Consider the following 23,279-nt stretch of genomic DNA (forward strand, 5'->3'; position numbering starts at 1 on the left):
ATTATTACCTATTGTATCATTAACCCTATGTATAGGGTGTTGAATGTGGGAAACTACCTACTGCCATATCTACTGCTGTATCTAATCATGCCTAGTATCTTAGAGCAGTCTTTTAATATTCCATATGTACTTGCTTCATTGCATATAGAAGAGAGGGAGAGTGTTCATGTTATCCACTACTCATATATTTTTAAGTCTCAATCTTAAGTTGGTATCAGAGCGGGTTGATCCCGCTCTGGTTTCTATCTCATCTGGTCTGCCACCATCCGTCACCGCTGTCCGCGGTTAACCGCCGTTAGTCACCACCGTTGTCCGCGGCTGTTCAAGTTCTTTGAACCTCGTTTCTGAACTGCCCAACACTGTCAAACAACATTTCAACACTGTCCGCCACTGTCTGCAGTTCTCCATCGCTGTCCGCCGCCGTCCACCGATGCAGTTCCATCCGGAAACCACCGGATCTGGACTGCCTCTCCGCGCGACAGCTAACCCCGCAGGTGTCGCAGGCAGCGCCGTCGCCACGCGCGTCATCTCTGTTCGCTGCACTCAGGCGCGTGTCGTGCAGTCGCTGGTTCGTCGTCGCGCCACCTCCATAGTCGTCATCGGAGCCTCCTCTACCCGTTTTGACCTTCAAACCTCTGTTCCGGTGAAGTCCAGTAGCACCCATTGTGGAAATATCCCTAGGGTATTAAAAAATCGTTACTATTTCACTGTTTTCCGAGATCCTCTCTGTTTTTGTTTATTCTCTTGATTAGATATGGCCACTAAAGGTACTGGGAGTGCTATTTCATTCTCCGGAAGCCCCTGCATTACTTTCGAGAAACTAAATGGCCCCAGCATTACTCCCTTTGGCCCTCTTGGTAGTCTGGTTGTCTCTTTTCTCTTTTCTCGTCCTCTCTACGATACTCAACTCTATTTGGACTTAGGTGTCCAACCCTTAGGTGTCCAACCCTCAATAGTTCCTTAACTTTATCTCTAAGTGTTGTGCATTCACCGGTATTGTGCCCATTTTTCTGGTGGTATTGGTAGTACTTATTCATGTCTACGTCAAGTGGGCTTCGAAACTTTCTTAGGGGTGGGATGAGGTCGCCCTTTAGAGCTTCTTTTGAGATATGTGACCTGGGAGCATTGAGGGGGCATATCTTGTGTAGTAAGCTTGCTTTTTTTCTCACGGTCATGCTTGGCCTTGTCATATGCTTCTAGGGTTTGCTGTGGTGTTTTATGGACTTCCATTATCACCACTATGGTTGTTGCAACTTTCGCTTGGGTCTTGTACTTTTTGATGTCTTCTACTCTCATGAACTTGACGGCTTATTGCCTTAGCTCGTTCATGTTAGCGAGGAGGTTCATGCATATCTCGTCGGCAAAGGGTCCCAACTACAAGCCATTGATCATGTAGTGTAGGATACTTTTTGAGTCCAAGTCATTTACTTTGATTGCGACTACACCAAAACGGTCGATGTAGGCTCTTAAAGATTCACCCTACTCTTGCCTTATGTTGAGAAGGGAAAAGGATATGATGTCATGGTGGCGATTAGTTTCGAAGTAGGTGGTGAAGGATTTCGTGCACATCAAAGTTATCTATGGAAAAGAGGGCAAGTTGGCGAACCAGTCCAAGGTTGGCCCTCGTAGGGTGGATGAGAAGGCTTTGCACAAGACCGCGTCGTTAGTGGAGTATAAGCTTATTTGGTTAGTATACATGGAGTCGTAAAACACTATTGAGGCCTTCCAATGCGTAGGGAGGGGTTTTCCGTGATTCCATCAACAAATGGATGGCGGCAACTATTATGGGTAGTTATGGAGTTGTTAGTGGCCCCCTTTGTTTGTTGAGTCGGGTTGTACTCACTCTCTTCCTATGTTTCATAAGTAGCGACTTTTGATCTTGCACATTCAGGCTTGTTTATCCCTTTGTGTTTAACAGTCTCCACCCTTTTCTTTAGCTTGGTGTTGTCTTCTCTCATGGCCCTCATCTCCTCAACATTTCTCTTTCTATAGTTCGCGAGTTCCTGTTGCATTTTTGCTTGGGCCTCTAATATAGCGGCCAAGTCCATGGAGGGACCGGCTCCTCTAGCCTCGACAGCTCTGCTCCTTGTGGATACCATCTTCTAATTTTAACAAGCTTCCATACTTCTAGTAACAGTATATTTGTCGGCCTCACAGTGGGCGCCAATTGTTCTTACAGGAACAAATATATGTGTTGTGAAGCCTCCGATGAGATTGTACGGTTCCAAGTCTTCTCTCTAGGGACGCCTTACTCAATACATTCTATTCCAAAAGGGGGGGTGTACTTGCAAAAGATACTCTAAAGCTTAAGTAGTCCAAGGTATAAGGCTCTCATTGTGGAATACTAACTTGAGAGACATACTTCATAAAATGTGTGTATTTATAATGGAGTTCATTGGCCTTACCTGATTGGAATTTAGTCTAACAATCTTAATTACTCGATAATTAGGATAAACTTCATAACATGTAGTTATCTTTCGTTATGGGTGGTTAAGGTAATCTAACCTTAATTTATTCATGTCGTCCTACTAAACTGATGTGTACATGGTATGAGAGCTCACGTTCACGTACTGGACAAGGACGAATAGTCCACAGCCTATATGAATAACTTCAACGTCAAAGTTCCTTAACTAAGTAACTTCTCTTAAAAATAACGGAATTGTAAGTAGTTAAAGGTAGTAAAAAAATTAAAAAATTCTTACAAAAAGATGGAATTTTTTCAAATTTCAGAACACAAATCCACTCAATTTATAAGCCAACGGGTTTCCTCTGACATTTTGTGCAATTTATTTTATAGAAAATATGAATTATTTAAATTGTAAATAGTAAAAGATAGTAAACAAACTTAAAAAGTGTTACAAAATGATGTAATTTTTTAAATTTCAAAACACCAATCCTCACTAAGCATTAGCCAACGAGTTTCTTGTGAAATTTGGAGCATTTTTTATATATAAAAAAATGAATTATTTAAATTGTAAATAGTAAAAGATAGTAAAAAAACTTAAAAGTGTTACAAAAACATGAAAATTTTCAAATTTCAGAACACCAATTCCCTTTGAGTATTGGCCAATAAGTTTCTTGTATTATATATAAAATATGAATTATTTAAATTGTAAGTAGTAAAACATAGTAAAAAGAAAAATAAAAAGTGTTTTACAAAAGAATGGAATTTTTAAAATTTCAGAACAAAAATACCCTTTGAGTGTTAGCCAATGGATTTCCTGTGAATTTTTGAGATATTTTTATATATAAAATATGATTTATTTAAATTTTAAAAAGTAAAATGTAGTAAAAAAAATACAAAGTGTTACAAAAAGATGAAAATTTTCGAATTTCAGAACACCAATCCTCTATAAGTATTTGCCATCAAGTTTTGTGTTAAATTTTGAGCAATTTTTATATATAAAATATGAATACTTTAAATTGTAAGTAGTAAAAGATTGTAAACAAAATAAAAAACATTTTACAACAAGATGAAAGTTTTCAAATTTCAGAATACCAATCCCCTTTGAGAATTAGTCAATGGTATTCTCGTGAAATTTTGAGATATTTTTATATATAAAATATGAATTATTTAAATTGTAAATAGTAAAAGATAGTAAAAAACAATTAAAAACGTTTTACAAAAAGATGAAATTTTTCAAATTTCAGAATACCAATCTCCTCTGGGCATTACCCAACGGGTTTCGCGTGAAATTTGGAGATATTTTTTATATATAAAATATAAATTATTTAAATTGTAAATAGTAAAAGATAGTAAAAAAACCTACAAAGTATTGAAAAAAGATGAAATATTTCAAATTTCAGAAAACCAATCTTCTCTAGGTATTGGCCAAGAAGTTTCTTGTGAAATATTGAGCAATTTTTATATATAAAATATGGATTATTTAAATTGTAAGTAGTAAAACGTAGTAAAAAAAACTAAAAAAGTCTTACAAAAAGATGGAATATTTCAAATTTCATAACACAAATCCCCTCTGATTATAAGCCAACGAGTTTCGTCTGAAATTTTGTGCAATTTGTTTATACATAATATGAATTATTAAAATTGTAAATAGTAAAATATAGTAAACAAACTTAAAAGGTGTTACAAAAAGAGGGAATTTTTCAAATTTCAGAATATCAATCCTCACTGAGTATTGGCCAACATGTTTCTTGTAAAATTTTGAGCAATTTTTATATATAAAATATGAATTATTTAAATTGTAAGTAGTAAAATATACTAAAAAAATTAAAAGCGTTTTACAAAAAGATGAAATTTTTGAAATTTCGAATCGCCAATCCCCTTTGAGCATTAGCCAATGGGTTTCTTGTGAAATTGGGAGCATTTTTATATATAAAATATGAATTATTTAATTTGTAAATAGTAAAAGATAGTAAAAAAACTTAAAAAGTATCACAAAAAGATGAAAATTTTCAAATTTCAGAACACCTATCCCCTTTGAGTATTGGCAATTAACTTTCTTGTGTTATAAAAAAATGTGAATTATTTAAATTGTAAGTAGTAAAACATAGTGAAAACAATTAAAAATGTTTTACAAAAAAGTGGAATTTTTCAAATTTCAGAATAAAAATCCCCTTTGAGTGTTAGCCAATGGATTTCCCCTGAAATTTTGAGATATTTTTATATATAAAATATGATTTATTCAAATTTTAAATAGTAAAAGGTAGTAAAAAAAATGAAAAAGTGTTACAAAAAGATAAATTTTTTCAAATTTCAGAACACCAATCCCCTCTAAGTATTTGCTATCAAGTTTCGTGTTAAATTTTGAGCAATTTTTATATATAAAATATGAATAATTAAAATTGTAACTAGTAAAAGATAATAAAAAAAAATTAAAAACGTTTTACAAAAAGATGAAATATTTCAAATTTTAGAATACCAATCCCCTTTGAGAATTAGCCAATCGTTTTGTCGTGAAATTTGGAGATATTTTTATATATAAAATATGAATTATTTAAATTGTAAATAGTAAAAGATAGTAAAAAACAATTAAAAATGTTTTACAAAAAGATTACATTTTTTAAATTTCAGAACACCAATCTCCTCTGAGCATTACCTAATGAGTTTCTCGTGAAATTTGGAGATATTTTTTATATTAAAATATGAATTATTTAAATTGTAAATAGTAAAAGATAGTAAAAAAAGTTACAAAGTATTGAAAAAATATGAAATTTTTCAAATTTCAGAAAACCAATCTCCTCTACGTATTGGCCAATAAGTTTTTTGTAAAATTTTGAGCAATTTTTATATATAAAATATGGATTATTTAAATTCTAAGTAGTAAAAGGTAGTAAAAAGAATTAAAAAAGTATTGCAAAAAGATGGAATTTTTTCAAATTTCATAACACAAATCCCCTTAATTTATAAGCCAACAGGTTTCTTCTGAAATTTTGTGCAATTTTGTTGTACAAAATATGAATTATTTAAATTGTAAATAGTAAAAGATAGTCACTACATCAATATATAATTCTATTGGGGGTTTTCTAGTTGAGGTTTTAAAACCTCTGGTAAAATGTTTACATAGAAGGGGTTTTAGAAACCCTAAGTAAGTTCCAGGGTTTTTTAAAAAACCCCAGAAAAGTATTCTCACCTTATTTATTTATTTTTTTCAAAATTTTTAATTTGGCTAAAAACGTTTTCTCTCTTTCTTTTGCAATGTCTCTTTCTCTCTCTCAGTGCCGCCTCTCGCGCTAAAGGTTTGTGCCTCTCATTCCATCATTTTTTGCTTTCGTTTTCATTTTTATCTGATGATTTCATCAATAAAGTGTGTTGATTTTATAATCACTAAAGAGAGTGTTACTTTGTCATTCAATTTCGTGTTCTAGGAGGTGGAAGACGAAGTAGTTGTGGCTCTTTCGATTTCATCGTTCTCCATGAAATCAGGTAATAAACACCTACTTTCAATTTCGTTTCATGCTTTCAATTTCATCATCGTTCTTACAATATCGTCATTGCTTTTTTGATTTCATCTATGTGCTTTTATTTTCATCTCAATTTCATCTCCCTACATCACTTCCTTTTTCAATTTCATATTTCTTATTCATGCCGTAATTCACCACTTATTTTGCCTTTACGAAACAAATGAGGTTTTACATTCTGCTTTTGCCCTTGGGATCCTATTCATGTTCAACGTTCATATAAGTCCATTTGCAGTTTCTATTTCTTATGTGTACTTCCTTACTTTAGCAAGAGAATTTGAGAATTCATATGCATTTTAAGAAGCCAGAGCCAACTACTTGGTTTCCCTACCAATCTCTAGTGCTGTCAAATCTTGGTTTCCCTCCATGTTTTTGATTCTCTTAGATAGACCAAACCATGGAGAATTCAGTGATGGATGGATACCTAGTTCGCTAATAGGTTCATGCCTCTACACTCTTTGAAATTACAAATGAAATGCATGCACTACAATTATGGTTTTGTTTCTGATATAAACATACAAAGATTATTGTGTCCACTCTGCAGTTCCAACATAGTTTCTTTCTCTGTAGGTTGTTATGGTTGGTATCAGTTTGCAATTGCATTTATTTGCACAAGTGTCATTCGGGATTAACTTCCTGTAATCTTTATTGTATGATATATTTTAATTAATTTTTTTTCTGTATATTATATTTCCGATGACAGCCAATCAATATTATTATATGCATTGATAAAAAAAGTTGTTCTATCATTATTATATACCTTTTCTCTTTTCAATAACCTACTTTGGTTGAGAAGACAAAACAAGGACGGTGGTCTTTACGGTGTTATTTTTATGAATTTTTAGGAAACTAATTAGTGAATATAATAAACATAGTTTTAATACAAAATGATCAAAAGCTTATTTTAGAAACAAATATAATATTTATGTACTTAACATGATATATATATATATATATATATATATAAAATATATATATATATATATATATATATATATATATATATATATATAAAGAGTGGATAAGTTTATAATTCAAAGCATAATTAAATTCTGTTTTTGTAAGTCCTATTTTTCTATTTTCCTAAGTTCTATTTTTCTAAGGCCCTAAAACTAAATTAGTCTAGTTTTTCACTTTTTTTTAACTCTTCTTGTCGATGTTCTTTTTTTTTTAATTCTTCTTCTCGATGTTCTCTGAACCTATTTCATCTTCTCAATCCTAAAACACTTAAATTTCCTACACTTCATATTAATAAAAAAAAAATATTCTATCTTCCATCTCTTTTATTTCTCTCCTCATCCAATGGTGGATACATCTCACAGAATCTTTATTCTTTATTTTCTTTGAGATTTAGTAAGTTTCACATTCTTTTGTTGTTTTCAGGAGACTTGAAGGTGGCACCAATAAGGATGATGTTAAGCCAAAATTTAGAACACTGGAAGAAATTATGGTTGATTATAGAAAAATTAGGGTAGTACTAAGTTGTTTTATTTGATTAGTGTATTCTTTTCTATTTATTAAAATTCTTGACTTTTTAATTGCTTCTTTGTTGGTCTTTTTTTTCTTGTTATATTCACCTTTTTCTAATGAAAAATGATGATGTTTAGTTTGGTTTTTCGTTGTGGTAGTATAATTTGGGTTTTATGCACTAGAAGTGTATCATAATAAAGTATTGCTAAGGGATAAAATCAGTAAGGAAGTAATGTAATCTTCTTTCTGACTTTTATGGCAAGTGCTAACTGTGGTTATCAATGTTACTGTTAAAACCATCATTTTTTTAATTTGTGTATCTTACATATATGTTAAATATGTAATAAAGTGTCACTACTTTTTAGCACTTATCATTTGATGTTATCCAACATCTACATTCATATAAGTTCATGCTAATGTGTGAAACTGTAGGGAACTTTTACTATCATTCAAGAAATGTTATCTAATACATTATCAGGAACAAAGTAAGTGAAGGACAATTATACCAGGTTTTACTATACAAGCTTGATGCCATCCACAAGGTACTTGGAGAAAACAACTTAGTACATAGTTATAACTTTTATCAGTATATTGATCTCCAGTATTTATATTGACTTTGTGTATAGGCTTGTGCATCTTTGGAACCTAGTTACCAACCACCAGTAACATTTGTAGTAGTTCAAAAGTGGCATCACACTAGACTCTTTGCAAACAATCACGATGATAACTTGTGAGCTTTCGCTTACTGTTTCTTGTCTATTAGTATTTTGATTTGCCATACATTACTTGTTGTGTACCATAGAAAATCAAATATATGTCATAATTTACAGAGCATGTTGATAATTTTTTATTAGAACAGAATGAGTTGCATAAAAAACTAGGTGGATATGATCCTTGTGCATCCGATTACACTGAAGTTTACCTAAACTAAACAGGCCAGAAGTCCAAAGGGCAGTACATGCCAATGTCTCCAAACTCTCCTATCCATGGACTCATTGTAGGTTTTCATCCATCTTCTCTATTTTCTCGTTCATCTTTTCTAGCCATGACATATACATAAGTTTGAGACATAATATGAATTGCTTATATTAATGTTAAAACTAAATATAATGGGTATTGACTTTGTTACTTTTTTTCTTGTCCATAGTAGCCTTGTGGGACCTTGGAAAGATTCACCATTGTCCATCCTTCTTGTCAACAAGAAGCTTGTTGCTGGTGGTCTTCGCATTTGGGTTTACAAGTAAACTATTTTACTAACAAGATTATTAAAACGTTTGATAATTGTTTATTTTATCTGTCAAGTAATTAAGAGTTTTGTACAACAATTTCCGAAAAAAAATTTTCTAAATATAGTGGAGATACTGATGGATCAGTTCTCACATGCTACTACATGTTGGATCATCATGCTTATGCAATGCAAAAGTATTGTATTGAGTTTTTTTTCTCAACACCAAGTGTTTTCATGTTGTCCTACATTTTTTTCATGCAGGTCAACTCAAGCCCTTATAAAGATGGATGGATAATTAAAGTTGAACTAAGTGACAATAGTGAACTTAACTATTGTAGCTCTTTTTTGTTTTATTTTGCTCTGTACTTTTGTTGATTATGCGGGTTCAATTGGTGAGAATTGAAGTTAGAGTGCCTAGGTATTGTTGGACAATGCAAAAAATTTTCTTTTAGCTGAGGTGTTTGGATTGCACAAGTTAGTTTTTCTTTTGTAGCCTAAGCTTTTATCCCGTCTTTATATATATTTTCCTCTGTCATGTACTTAATGAACAGTCAAATGACTATTATTGCCCATTTTTATAAATTTTCATTTTATTAGAATACAGATGCTATTCATATTAGGGTCTTTAAATTTTTGAATCATATACATTTTGCTTACTAGGTCTTTATCATAATTCGATTTTTTAGATCCTCCAACTGTTGAGAACTTAATTCATTAGAGTGTATTTTACACAAATTATTTATGTAATTTTAAACTAATTTTGAAGTTACAAAATCATAACACAACACCCACTCAACTACAATGGATGCCATTATTACATAGTAATAGTTTTTAAAAATTAAGAAACAATTACATGACTCATTTAAAATAGCAAATAAAATTAATGAAACACATTATGATACAGTTAAATATCATATTAAACATTGTTGGTAGTACTGAGGTTTCAAACCTCATGCAGCAGCGGGGGTTTTAAAAACCTCATACAGTAGTAGGGGTTTCAAAAATCCCAAGTAGTAGCAGGGTTTCAAAAACCCCAAGCAGTAGTAGAGGTTTCGAAAAATCCCAAGCAATAGTGGAGGTTTCAAAATATCCCAAGTAATAGTGGGGGTTTCAAAAACCCCAAGTAGTAGCGGGGGTTCAAAAACCCTAGGTAAGTGGCGCTTTACCAGGGGTTGCTAAAAACCCCAGTAATCTATTAGCCACGCTGGTTCTTTCAGGAGAATTGCAAACCCCTGGTAAAGCCATTAGTGGGGGTTAAAACCCCAGAAAAGCCAAATTTAACCCCAACTAAAAACAATTATTTTTGTAGTGAGTAAACAAACTTAAAAAGTGTTAAAAAAATATAGAATTTTTGAAATTTCAAAACACCAATCCTCACTGAGTATTGGCCAACAAGTTTCTTGTGAAATTTTGAGCAATTTTTATATATAAAATATGAATTATTTAAATTGTAAGTAGTAAGAGATACTAAAAAAATTAAAAACATTTTACAAAAAGTGAAATTTTTCAAATTTCGAATCGCCAATACCCTCTGAGCATTAGCCAATGGGTTTGTTGGAGCATTTTTTATATATAAAATATGAATTATTTAAATTGTAAATAGGAAAAGATAGTAAAAAAACATAAAAAGTGTCACAAAAAGATGAAATTTTTCAAATTTAAGAACACCAATCACCTTTGAGTATTGGCCAATAAGTTTCATGTGTTTTATATAAAATAAGAATTATTTAAATTGTAAGTAGTAAAACATAGTAAAAAAAAGTTAAAATACCTTTTTGTTCCCAATTTTCGTCAAGTTTTTTCAAATAAGTGCTAATTTTGGTTTTGTTTTCAAATAGGTCCCAATTTTGTTCAATTGAGTCATTTTTTGCTAACACCATTTAAATCATTAACGACCATGAACAGTGACTGCCACGTGTCACTTCGTGGTTTTTTTGAATTTTTGTTTTTTTAATTTTAATTTTAATTTATTTTTTTATTTTTTTTAAATGTACACGTGTCAACCTAGTAGTGTGCCACGTGTCACTTCGTGATTTTTTTTTGAATTTTTTATTTTTGAATTTTTTTTAAAACTTTTTAAATGTCCACGTGTCAACCCAGTAGCGTGCCACGTGTCAAAGTCAATGTTCTATAATTCAATTTGGTCCCTATATTTGTTATTTTTGTTCAATTTAGTCCCAATTTTGGTTAACATTAACCAATTTGGTCCCTCTCCAAATTGAAACCAAATTTAATTTTTATATTAAAATTCACATTTTTATTAAATATTTTTATATAATATATTAAAATTCACATCATTATAACTTTGATATAAAAAATAAATTTGGTCACATCTTCGATAGGACCAAATTGATTAATGTTAACAAATATTGGGACTAAATTGAACAAAAATAACAAATATAGGGACCAAATTGAATATAGATCATTGACTTTGACATGTGGCACGCTACTAGGTTGACACGTGGACATTTAAAAATAAAACACAAAGTGACACGTGGCACGCTACTGGGTTGACACATGTACATTTAAAAAAAATTAAAAAAATTCAAAAAAATAAAAAAACAAAAATTCAAAAAAACCACGAAGTGAAATGTGGCAATCACTGTTCATGGTCGTTAATGATTTAAACGATGTTAGCAAAAAAGGACTCAATTGAACAAAATTGACGAAAATTGTGACCTATTTGAACACAAAACCAAAATTAGGACTTATTTCAAAAAACTTGACGAAAATTGGGATCAAAGAGGTATTTTAACCTAAAAAAATTAAAAATGTTTTACAAAAAGATGGAATTTTTCAAATTTCACAACAAAAATCCCCTCTGAGTGTTAGCCAATGGATTTCCCCTGAAATTTTGAGATATTTTTATATATAAAATATGATTTATTTAAATTCTAAATAGTGAAAGATAGTAAAAAAATTAAAAAGTGTTACAAAAAGATGGAATTTTTAAAATTTTAGGCCACCAATTCTCTTTAAGTATTTGCCATCAAGTTTCATGTTAAATTTATAGCAATTTTTATATATAAAATATGAATAATTTAAATTGTAAGTAGTAAAATATGGAAAAAAAATTACAAATGTTTTACAAAAAGATGACATTTTTCAAATTTCAGAACACCAATCTCCTCTCAGCATTACCCAACGGGTTTCTCGTGAAATTTGGAGATATTTTTTATATATAACATATGAAATATTTAAATTTTAAATAGTAAAAGATAGTAAAAAAAATTAAAAACGTTTTACAAAAAGATGAAATTTTTCAAATTTCGAATCACCAATCCACTATGATAATTAGCCAACGGGTTTCTTTCGAAATTTGGAGCATTTTTTATATATAAAATATGAATTATTTAAATTGTAAATATTAAAAGATAGTAAAAAAAACTTAAAAAGTGTCACAAAAAGATGAAATTTTTCAAATTTCAGAATATTAATCCCCTTTGAGTATTGGTAATTAAGTTTCTTGTGTTATATATAAAATATGAATTATTTAAATTGTAAGTAGTAAAACATAGTAAAAAAAAAATAAAAATGTTTTACAAAAAGATGAAATTTTTCAAATTTCACAACAAAAATCCCCTTGAAGTGTTAGCCAATGGATTTCCCTGAAATTTTGAGATATTTTTATATATAAAACATGAATTATTTAAATTTTAAATAGTGAAATATAGTAAAAAAATTAAAAAGTGTTAAAAAAAGATGAAAAATTTCAAATTTATAACAACAATCCCCTCTAATTATTTGCCATCAAGTTTCGTGTTAAATTTTGAGCAATTTATATATATAAAATATGAATAATTTAAATTGTAAGTAGTAAAAGATAGTAAAAAAAATAGAAACATTTTACAAAAAGATGAAATTTTCAAATTTCAGAACACCAATCTCCTTGAGAATTTGCCAATGGTTTTCTCGTGAAATTTGGAGATATTTTTATATATAAAATATGAATTATTTAAATTGTAAATAGTAAAAGATAGTAAAAAAAATTTAAAAACGTTTTACAAAAAGATGGAAATTTTCAAATTTCAGAACACCAATCTCCTTTGAGCATTACCCAACGGGTTTCTTCGTGAAATTTGGAGATATTTTTTATATATAAAATATGAATTATTTAAATTGTAAATAGTAAACGATAGTAAAAAACTTACAAAGTATTGAAAAAAGACTAAATTTTTCAAATTTCAGAAAAGCAATTTTCTCTGGGTATTGGTCAACCAGTTTATTGTAAAATTTTGAGCAATTTTTATACATAAAATATGGATTATTGAAATTGTAAGTAGTAAAAGGTAGTAAAAAATATTAAAAAAGTCTTACATAAGGATGAAATTTTTTCAAATTTCATAACACAAATCCGCTCTGATTATAAGCCAACGGTTTCTTCTGAAATTTTGTACAATTTTTTTATACAAAATATGAATTATCTAAATATTAAATAGTAAAAGATAGTAAACAAACTTAAAAAGTGTTACAAAAAGGTGGACTTTTCCAAATTTCAGAACACTAATCCTCACTGAGTATTGACCAACAAGTTGCTTGTGAAATTTTGAGCAATTTTTATATATAAAATATGAATTATTTAAATTATAAGTACTAAAAGATACTAAAAAAAAATTAAAAACGTTTTACAAAAAGATAAAATTTTTCAAATTTTGAATCACCAATCCACTCTGAGAATTAGCCAACGGGTTTCTTTCGAAATTTGGAGCATTTTTTATATATAAAATATGAATTATTTAAATTGTAAATATTAAAAGATAGTAAAAAAACTTAAAAAGTGTCACAAAAAGATGAAATTTTTCAAATTTCAGAACACTAATCCCCTTTGAGTATTGGCCATTAAGTTTCTTGTGTTATATATAAAATATGAATTATTTAAATTGTAAGTAGTAAAACATAGTAAAAAAAATTAAAAATGTTTTACAAAAAGATGACATTTTTCAAATTTCACAACAAAAATCCCCTCGGAGTGTTAGCCAATGGATTTCTCCTAAAATTTGAGATATTTTTATATATAAAACATGATTTATTTGAATTTTAAAAAGTAAAATTTAGTAAATTAATTAAAAAGTGTTACAAAAAGATGAAAAATTTCAAATTTTAGAACAACAATCCCCTCTAATTATTTGCCATCAAGTTTCGTGTTAAATTTTGAGCAATTTATATATATAAAATATGAATAATTTAAATTATAAGTAGTAAAAGATAGTAAAAAAAGTAAAAACATTTTAAAAAAGATGAAAATTTTCAAATTTCAGAACACCAATCCCCTTTGAGAATTTGCCAATGGTTTTCTCGTGAAATTTGGAGATATTTTTATATATAAAATATGAATTATTTAAATTGTAAATAGTAAAAGATAGTAAAAAACAATTAAAACCGTTTTACAAAAAGATAGAAATTTTCAAATTTCAGAACACCAATCTCCTTTGAGCATTACCCAACGGGTTTCTCGTGAAATTTGGAGATATTTTTTATATATAAAATATGAATTATTTAAATTGTAAATAGTAAACGATAGTAAAAAAACTTACAAAGTATTGAAAAAAGGCTAAATTTTTCAAATTTCAGAAAAGCAATTTTCTCTGGGTATTGGTCAACCAGTTTATTGTAAAATTTTGAGCAATTTTTATACATAAAATATGGATTATTGAAATTGTAAGTAGTAAAAGGTAGTAAAAAATATTAAAAAAGTCTTTCAAAAGGATAGAATTTTTTCAAATTTCAAAATACAAATCCCCTCTGATTATAAGCCAGCGGGTTTCTTCTGAAATTTTGTACAATTTTTTTATACAAAATATGAATTATCTAAATATTAAATAGTAAAAGATAGTAAACAAACTTAAAAAGTGTTACAAAAAGGTGGACTTTTTCAAATTTCAGAACACTAATCCTCACTAAGTATTGACCAACAAGTTGCTTGTGAAATTTTGAGCAATTTTTATATATAAAATATGAATTATTTAAATTGTAAGTAGTAAAAGATACTAAAAAAAATTTAAAAACGTTTTACAAAAAGATGAAATTTTTCAAATTTCGGATCACCAATCCACTCTGAGAATTAGCCAACGGGTTTCTTTCGAAATTTGGAGCATTTTTTATATATAAAATATGAATTATTTAAATTTTAAATATTAAAAGATAGTAAAAAAACTTGAAAAGTGTCACAAAAAGATGAAATTTTTCAAATTTCAGAACACTAATCCCCTTTGAGTATTGGCCATTAAGTTTCTTGTGTTATATATAAAATATGAATTATTTAAATTGTAAGTAGTAAAACATAGTAAAAAAAATTAAAAATGTTTTACAAAAAGATGACATTTTTCAAATTTCACAACAAAAATCCCCTCGGAGTGTTAGCCAATGGATTTCTCCTAAAATTTGAGATATTTTTATATATAAAACATGATTTATTTAAATTTTAAAAAGTAAAATTTAGTAAAAAAATTAAAAAGTGTTACAAAAAGATGAAAAATTTCAAATTTTAGAAAAACAATCCCCTCTAATTATTTGCCATCAAGTTTCGTGTTAAATTTTGAGCAATTTATATATATAAAATATGAATAATTTAAATTATAAGTAGTAAAAGATAGTAAAAAAAATAAAAGCATTTTAAAAAAGATGAAAATTTTCAAATTTCAGAACACCAATCCCCTTTGAGAATTTGCCAATGGTTTTCTCGTGAAATTTGGAGATATTTTTATATATAAAATATGAATTATTTAAATTGTAAATAGTAAAAGATAGTAAAAAACAATTAAAACCGTTTTACAAAAAGATAGAAATTTTCAAATTTCAGAACACCAATCTCCTTTGAGCATTACCCAACGGGTTTCTCGTGAAATTTGGAGATATTTTTTATATATAAAATATGAATTATTTAAATTGTAAATAGTAAACGATAGTAAAAAAACTTACAAAGTATTGAAAAAAGGCTAAATTTTTCAAATTTCAGAAAAGCAATTTTCTCTGGGTATTGGTCAACCAGTTTATTGTAAAATTTTGAGCAATTTTTATACATAAAATATGGATTATTGAAATTGTAAGTAGTAAAAGGTAGTAAAAAATATTAAAAAAGTCTTACAAAAGGATAGAATTTTTTCAAACTTCAAAACACAAATCCCCTCTGATTATAAGCCAGCGGGTTTCTTCTGAAATTTTGTACAATTTTTTTATACAAAATATGAATTATCTAAATATTAAATAGTAAAAGATAGTAAACAAACTTAAAAAGTGTTACAAAAAGGTGGACTTTTCCAAATTTCAGAACACTAATCCTCACTGAGTATTGACCAACAAGTTGCTTGTGAAATTTTGAGCAATTTTTATATATAAAATATGAATTATTTAAATTATAAGTACTAAAAGATACTAAAAAAAAATTAAAAACGTTTTACAAAAAGATAAAATTTTTCAAATTTTGAATCACCAATCCACTCTGAGAATTAGCCAACGGGTTTCTTTCGAAATTTGGAGCATTTTTATATATAAAATATGAATTATTTAAATTGTAAATATTAAAAGATAGTAAAAAAACTTAAAAAGTGTCACAAAAAGATGAAATTTTTCAAATTTCAGAACACTAATCCCCTTTGAGTATTGGCCATTAAGTTTCTTGTGTTATATATAAAATATGAATTATTTAAATTGTAAGTAGTAAAACATAGTAAAAAAATTAAAAATGTTTTACAAAAAGATGACATTTTTCAAATTTCACAACAAAAATCCCCTCGGAGTGTTAGCCAATGGATTTCTCCTAAAATTTGAGATATTTTTATATATAAAACATGATTTATTTGAATTTTAAAAAGTAAAATTTAGTAAATTAATTAAAAAGTGTTACAAAAAGATGAAAAATTTCAAATTTTAGAACAACAATCCCCTCTAATTATTTGCCATCAAGTTTCGTGTTAAATTTTGAGCAATTTATATATATAAAATATGAATAATTTAAATTATAAGTAGTAAAAGATAGTAAAAAAAGTAAAAACATTTTAAAAAAGATGAAAATTTTCAAATTTCAGAACACCAATCCCCTTTGAGAATTTGCCAATGGTTTTCTCGTGAAATTTGGAGATATTTTTATATATAAAATATGAATTATTTAAATTGTAAATAGTAAAAGATAGTAAAAAACAATTAAAACCGTTTTACAAAAAGATAGAAATTTTCAAATTTCAGAACACCAATCTCCTTTGAGCATTACCCAACGGGTTTCTCGTGAAATTTGGAGATATTTTTTATATATAAAATATGAATTATTTAAATTGTAAATAGTAAACGATAGTAAAAAAACTTACAAAGTATTGAAAAAAGGCTAAATTTTTCAAATTTCAGAAAAGCAATTTTCTCTGGGTATTGGTCAACCAGTTTATTGTAAAATTTTGAGCAATTTTTATACATAAAATATGGATTATTGAAATTGTAAGTAGTAAAAGGTAGTAAAAAATATTAAAAAAGTCTTACAAAAGGATAGAATTTTTTCAAATTTCAAAATACAAATCCCCTCTGATTATAAGCCAGCGGGTTTCTTCTGAAATTTTGTACAATTTTTTTATACAAAATATGAATTATCTAAATATTAAATAGTAAAAGATAGTAAACAAACTTAAAAAGTGTTACAAAAAGGTGGACTTTTTCAAATTTCAGAACACTAATCCTCACTAAGTATTGACCAACAAGTTGCTTGTGAAATTTTGAGCAATTTTTATATATAAAATATGAATTATTTAAATTGTAAGTAGTAAAAGATACTAAAAAAAATTTAAAAACGTTTTACAAAAAGATGAAATTTTTCAAATTTCGGATCACCAATCCACTCTGAGAATTAGCCAACGGGTTTCTTTCGAAATTTGGAGCATTTTTTATATATAAAATATGAATTATTTAAATTTTAAATATTAAAAGATAGTAAAAAAACTTGAAAAGTGTCACAAAAAGATGAAATTTTTCAAATTTCAGAACACTAATCCCCTTTGAGTATTGGCCATTAAGTTTCTTGTGTTATATATAAAATATGAATTATTTAAATTGTAAGTAGTAAAACATAGTAAAAAAAATTAAAAATGTTTTACAAAAAGATGACATTTTTCAAATTTCACAACAAAAATCCCCTCGGAGTGTTAGCCAATGGATTTCTCCTAAAATTTGAGATATTTTTATATATAAAACATGATTTATTTAAATTTTAAAAAGTAAAATTTAGTAAAAAAATTAAAAAGTGTTACAAAAAGATGAAAAATTTCAAATTTTAGAAAAACAATCCCCTCTAATTATTTGCCATCAAGTTTCGTGTTAAATTTTGAGCAATTTATATATATAAAATATGAATAATTTAAATTATAAGTAGTAAAAGATAGTAAAAAAATAAAAGCATTTTAAAAAAGATGAAAATTTTCAAATTTCAGAACACCAATCCCCTTTGAGAATTTGCCAATGGTTTTCTCGTGAAATTTGGAGATATTTTTATATATAAAATATGAATTATTTAAATTGTAAATAGTAAAAGATAGTAAAAAACAATTAAAACCGTTTTACAAAAAGATAGAAATTTTCAAATTTCAGAACACCAATCTCCTTTGAGCATTACCCAACGGGTTTCTCGTGAAATTTGGAGATATTTTTTATATATAAAATATGAATTATTTAAATTGTAAATAGTAAACGATAGTAAAAAAACTTACAAAGTATTGAAAAAAGGCTAAATTTTTCAAATTTCAGAAAAGCAATTTTCTCTGGGTATTGGTCAACCAGTTTATTGTAAAATTTTGAGCAATTTTTATACATAAAATATGGATTATTGAAATTGTAAGTAGTAAAAGGTAGTAAAAAATATTAAAAAAGTCTTACAAAAGGATAGAATTTTTTCAAACTTCAAAACACAAATCCCCTCTGATTATAAGCCAGCGGGTTTCTTCTGAAATTTTGTACAATTTTTTTATACAAAATATGAATTATCTAAATATTAAATAGTAAAAGATAGTAAACAAACTTAAAAAGTGTTACAAAAAGGTGGACTTTTTCAAATTTCAGAACACTAATCCTCACTGAGTATTGACCAACAAGTTGCTTGTGAAATTTTGAGCAATTTTTATATATAAAATATGAATTATTTAAATTGTAAGTAGTAAAAGATACTAAAAAAAATTTAAAAACGTTTTACAAAAAGATGAAATTTTTCAAATTTCGGATCACCAATCCACTCTGAGAATTAGCCAACGGGTTTCTTTCGAAATTTGGAGCATTTTTTATATATAAAATATGAATTATTTAAATTGTAAATATTAAAAGATAGTAAAAAAACTTGAAAAGTGTCACAAAAAGATGAAATTTTTCAAATTTCAGAACACTAATCCCCTTTGAGTATTGGCCATTAAGTTTCTTGTGTTATATATAAAATATGAATTATTTAAATTGTAAGTAGTAAAACATAGTAAAAAAATTAAAAATGTTTTACAAAAAGATGAAATTTTTCAAATTTCACAACATAAATCCCCTCGGAGTGTTAGCCAATGGATTTCTCCTAAAATTTGAGATATTTTTATATATAAAACATGATTTACTTAAATTTTAATAAGTAAAATTTAGTAAAAAAATTAAAAAGTGTTACAAAAAGATGAAAATTTTCAAATTTTAGAACAACAATCCCCTCTAATTATTTGCCATCAAGTTTCGTGTTAAATTTTGAGCAATTTATATATATAAAATATGAATAATTTAAATTGTAAGTAGTAAAAGATAGTAAAAAAAAAATAAAAACATTTTACAAAAAGATGAAAATTTTCAAATTTCAGAACACCAATGCCCTTTGCGAATTTGCCAATGGTTTTCTCGTGAAATTTGGAGATATTTTTATATATAAAATATGAATTATTTAAATTGTAAATAGTAAAAGATAGTAAAAAACAATTAAAACCGTTTTACAAAAAGATGGAAAATTTCAAATTTCAGAACACCAATCTCCTTTGAGCATTACCCAACGGGTTTCTTCGTGAAATTTGGAGATATTTTTTATATATGAAATATGAATTATTTAAATTATAAATAGTAAACGATAGTAAAAAAACTTACAAAGTATTGAAAAAAGGCTAAATTTTTCAAATTTCAGAAAAGCAATTTTCTCTAGGTATTGGTCAACCAGTTTATTGTAAAATTTTGAGCAATTTTTATACATAAAATATGGATTATTGAAATTGTAAGTAGTAAAAGGTAGTAAAAAAATATTAAAAAAGTCTTACAAAAGGATGGAATTTTTTCAAATTTCAGAACACAAATCCCCTCTAATTATAAGCCAACGGGCTTCTTCTCAAATTTTGTTCAATTTTTTTATACAAAATATGAATTATCTAAATATTAAATAGTAAAAGATGGTAAACAAACTTAAAAAGTGTTACAAAAAGGTGGACTTTTTCAAATTTCAGAAAACTAATCCTCACTGAGTATTGACCAACAAGTTGCTTGTGAAATTTTGAGCAATTTTTATATATAAAATATGAATTATTTAAATTGTAAGTAGTAAAAGATACTAAAAATAATTTAAAAACGTTTTACAAAAAGATGAAATTTTTCATATTTCGAATCACCAATCCACTCTGAGAATTAGCCAACGAGTTTCTTTTGAAATTTGGAGCATTTTTTATATATAAAATATGAATTATTTAAATTGTAAATATTAAAAGATAGTAAAAAAACTTAAAAAGTGTCACAAAAAGATGAAATTTTTCAAATTTCAGAACAATAATCCCCTTTGAGTATTGGCCATTAAGTTTCTTGTGTTATATATAAAATATGAATTATTTAAATTGTCAGTAGTAAAAGATAGTAAAAAACAATTAAAACCGTTTTACAAAAAGATGGAAATTTTCAAATTTCAGAACACCAATCTCCTTTGAGCATTACCCAACGGGTTTCTCGTGAAATTTCGAGATATTTTTTATATATAAAATATGAATTATTTAAATTGTAAATAGTAAACGATAGTAAAAAAACTTACAAAGTATTGAAAAAAGACTAAATTTTTCAAATTTCAAAAAAGCAATTTTCTCTGGGTATTGGTCAACCAGTTTATTGTAAAATTTTGAGCAATTTTTATACATAAAATATGGATTATTGAAATTGTAAGTAGTAAAAGGTAGTAAAAAATATTAAAAAAGTCTTACAAAAGGATGGAATTTTTTCAAATTTCAGAACACAAATCCCCTCTGATTATAAGCCAACGGGTTTCTTCTGAAATTTTGTACAATTTTTTTATACAAAATATGAATTATCTAAATATTAAATAGTAAAAGATAGTAAACAAACTTAAAAAGTGTTACAAAAAGGTGGACTTTTTCAAATTTCAGAACACTAATCCTCACTGAGTATTGACCAACAAGTTTCTTGTGAAATTTTGAGCAATTTTTATATATAAAATATGAATTATTTAAATTCTAAGTAGTGAAAGATACTAAAAAAAAATTAAAAACGTTTTACAAAAAGATGAAATTTTTCAAATTTCGAATCACCAATCCACTCTGAGAATTAGCCAACGGGTTTCTTTCGAAATTTGGAGCATTTTTTATATATAAAATATGAATTATTTAAATTGTAAATATTAAAAGATAGTAAAAAACTTAAAAAGTGTCACAAAAAGATGAAATTTTTCAAATTTCAGAACACTAATCCCCTTTGAGTATTGGCCATTAAGTTTCTTGTGTTATATATAAAATATGAATTATTTAAATTGTAAGTAGTAAAACATAGTAAAAAAAAATTAAAAATGTTTTACAAAAAGATGAAATTTTTCAAATTTCACAACAAAAATCGCCTCGGAGTGTTAGCCAATGGATTTCTCCTAAAATTTGAGATATTTTTATATATAAAACATGATTTATTTAAATTTTAAAAAGTAAAATTTAGTAAAAAAATTAAAAAGTGTTACAAAAAGATGAAAATTTTCAAATTTATAACAACAATCCCCTCTAATTATTTGCCATTAAGTTTCGTGTTAAATTTTGAGCAATTTATATATATAAAATATGAATAATTTAAATTGTAAGTAGTAAAAGATAGTAAAAAAAATAAAAACATTTTACAAAAAGATGAAATTTTTCAAATTTCAGAACACCAATCCCCTTGAGAATTTGCCAATGGTTTTCTCGTGAAATTTGGAGATATTTTTATATATAAAATATGAATTATTTAAATTGTAAATAGTAAAAGATAGTAAAAAAAATTTAAAAACGTTTTACAAAAAGATGGAAATTTTCAAATTTCAGAACACCAATCTCCTTTGAGCATTACCCAACGGGTTTCTTCGTGAAATTTGGAGATATTTTTTATATATAAAATATGAATTATTTAAATTGTAAATAGTAAACGATAGTAAAAAAACTTACAAAGTATTGAAAAAAGACTAAATTTTTCAAATTTCAGAAAAGCAATTTTCTCTGGGTATTGGTCAACCAGTTTATTGTAAAATTTTGAGCAATTTTTATACATAAAATATGGATTATTGAAATTGTAAGTAGTAAAAGGTAGTAAAAAATATTAAAAAAGTCTTACATAAGGATGAAATTTTTTCAAATTTCATAACACAAATCCGCTCTGATTATAAGCCAACGGGTTTCTTCTGAAATTTTGTACAATTTTTTTATACAAAATATGAATTATCTAAATATTAAATAGTAAAAGATAGTAAACAAACTTAAAAAGTGTTACAAAAAGGTGGACTTTTCCAAATTTCAGAACACTAATCCTCACTGAGTATTGACCAACAAGTTGCTTGTGAAATTTTGAGCAATTTTTATATATAAAATATGAATTATTTAAATTGTAAGTAGTAAAAGATACTAAAAAAAATTAAAAATGTTTTACAAAAAGATGAAATTTTTCAAATTTTGAATCACCAATCCACTCTGAGAATTAGCCAACGGGTTTCTTTCGAAATTTGGAGCATTTTTTATATATAAAATATGAATTATTTAAATTGTAAATATTAAAAGATAGTAAAAAAACTTAAAAAGTGTCACAAAAAGATGAAATTTTTCAAATTTCAGAATATTAATCCCCTTTGAGTATTGGCCATTAAGTTTCTTGTGTTATATATAAAATATGAATTATTTAAATTGTAAGTAGTAAAACATAGTAAAAAAAATTAAAAATGTTTTACAAAAAGATGGAATTTTTCAAATTTCACAACAAAAATCCCCTCGGAGTGTTAGCCAATGGATTTCCCTGAAATTTTGAGATATTTTTATATATAAAACATGATTTATTTAAATTTTAAATAGTGAAAGATAGTAAAAAAATTAAAAAGTGTTACAAAAATATGGAATTTTTTCAAATTTCAGAACATCGATCCCCTCTAAGTATTTGCCATCAAGTTTCGTGTTAAATTTTGAACAATTTTTATATTTAAAATATGAATAATTTAAATTATAAGTAGTAATGGATAGTAAAAAAAATTAAAAACGTTTTACAAAAAGATGAAATTTTTCAAATTTCAGAACACCAATCTCCTTTGAAAATTAGGCAACGAGTTTCTAGTGAAATTTGGAGATATTTTTATATATAAAATATGAATTATTTAAATTGTAAATATTAAAAGATAGGAAAAAAACTTAAAAAGTATTGAACAAAGATGGAATTTTTCAATACATTTTCTTATGAAATACCCTAA

At 26.8% G+C, this 23,279-nt stretch overlaps 1 protein-coding gene and 1 long non-coding RNA gene across 2 annotated transcripts; both read left to right on the top strand.

Annotated features, from left to right (window-relative positions):
* Positions 1-754: 754 nt before the first annotated feature.
* LOC114187817 lies at positions 755-7,462 on the top strand. Its single transcript, XM_028076190.1, has 4 exons — positions 755-857; positions 5,581-5,700; positions 5,830-5,887; positions 7,306-7,462. Exons 1-4 carry the CDS (start codon positions 755-757, stop codon positions 7,415-7,417), a joined length of 393 nt encoding a protein of 130 aa, XP_027931991.1. The 3' UTR covers positions 7,418-7,462.
* A 10-nt stretch (positions 7,463-7,472) lies between these two features.
* On the top strand, positions 7,473-9,142 carry LOC114186585. Its single transcript, XR_003605113.1, has 5 exons — positions 7,473-7,934; positions 8,019-8,122; positions 8,328-8,389; positions 8,540-8,632; positions 8,882-9,142. It is a non-coding gene; the product is annotated as an uncharacterized LOC114186585 (long non-coding RNA).
* Positions 9,143-23,279: the final 14,137 nt, after the last annotated feature.

Source organism: Vigna unguiculata, chromosome 6 (assembly GCF_004118075.2).
Source record: "Vigna unguiculata cultivar IT97K-499-35 chromosome 6, ASM411807v1, whole genome shotgun sequence".
In the NCBI taxonomy this organism is placed as follows: Eukaryota; Viridiplantae; Streptophyta; class Magnoliopsida; order Fabales; family Fabaceae; genus Vigna; species Vigna unguiculata.

Excerpts from the sequence above, each read along its gene's own strand:
- LOC114187817 (XM_028076190.1), top strand. The coding sequence starts at position 755 with ATGGCCACTAAAGGTACTGGGAGTGCTATTTCATTCTCCGGAAGCCCC. Across the intron at positions 858-5,580 it reads TACTCCCTTTGGCCCTCTTG|AAAAGTATTCTCACCTTATT; the intron begins GTAGTCTGGTTG and ends AAAAAACCCCAG. Across the intron at positions 5,701-5,829 it reads TGCCGCCTCTCGCGCTAAAG|GAGGTGGAAGACGAAGTAGT; the intron begins GTTTGTGCCTCT and ends TTCGTGTTCTAG.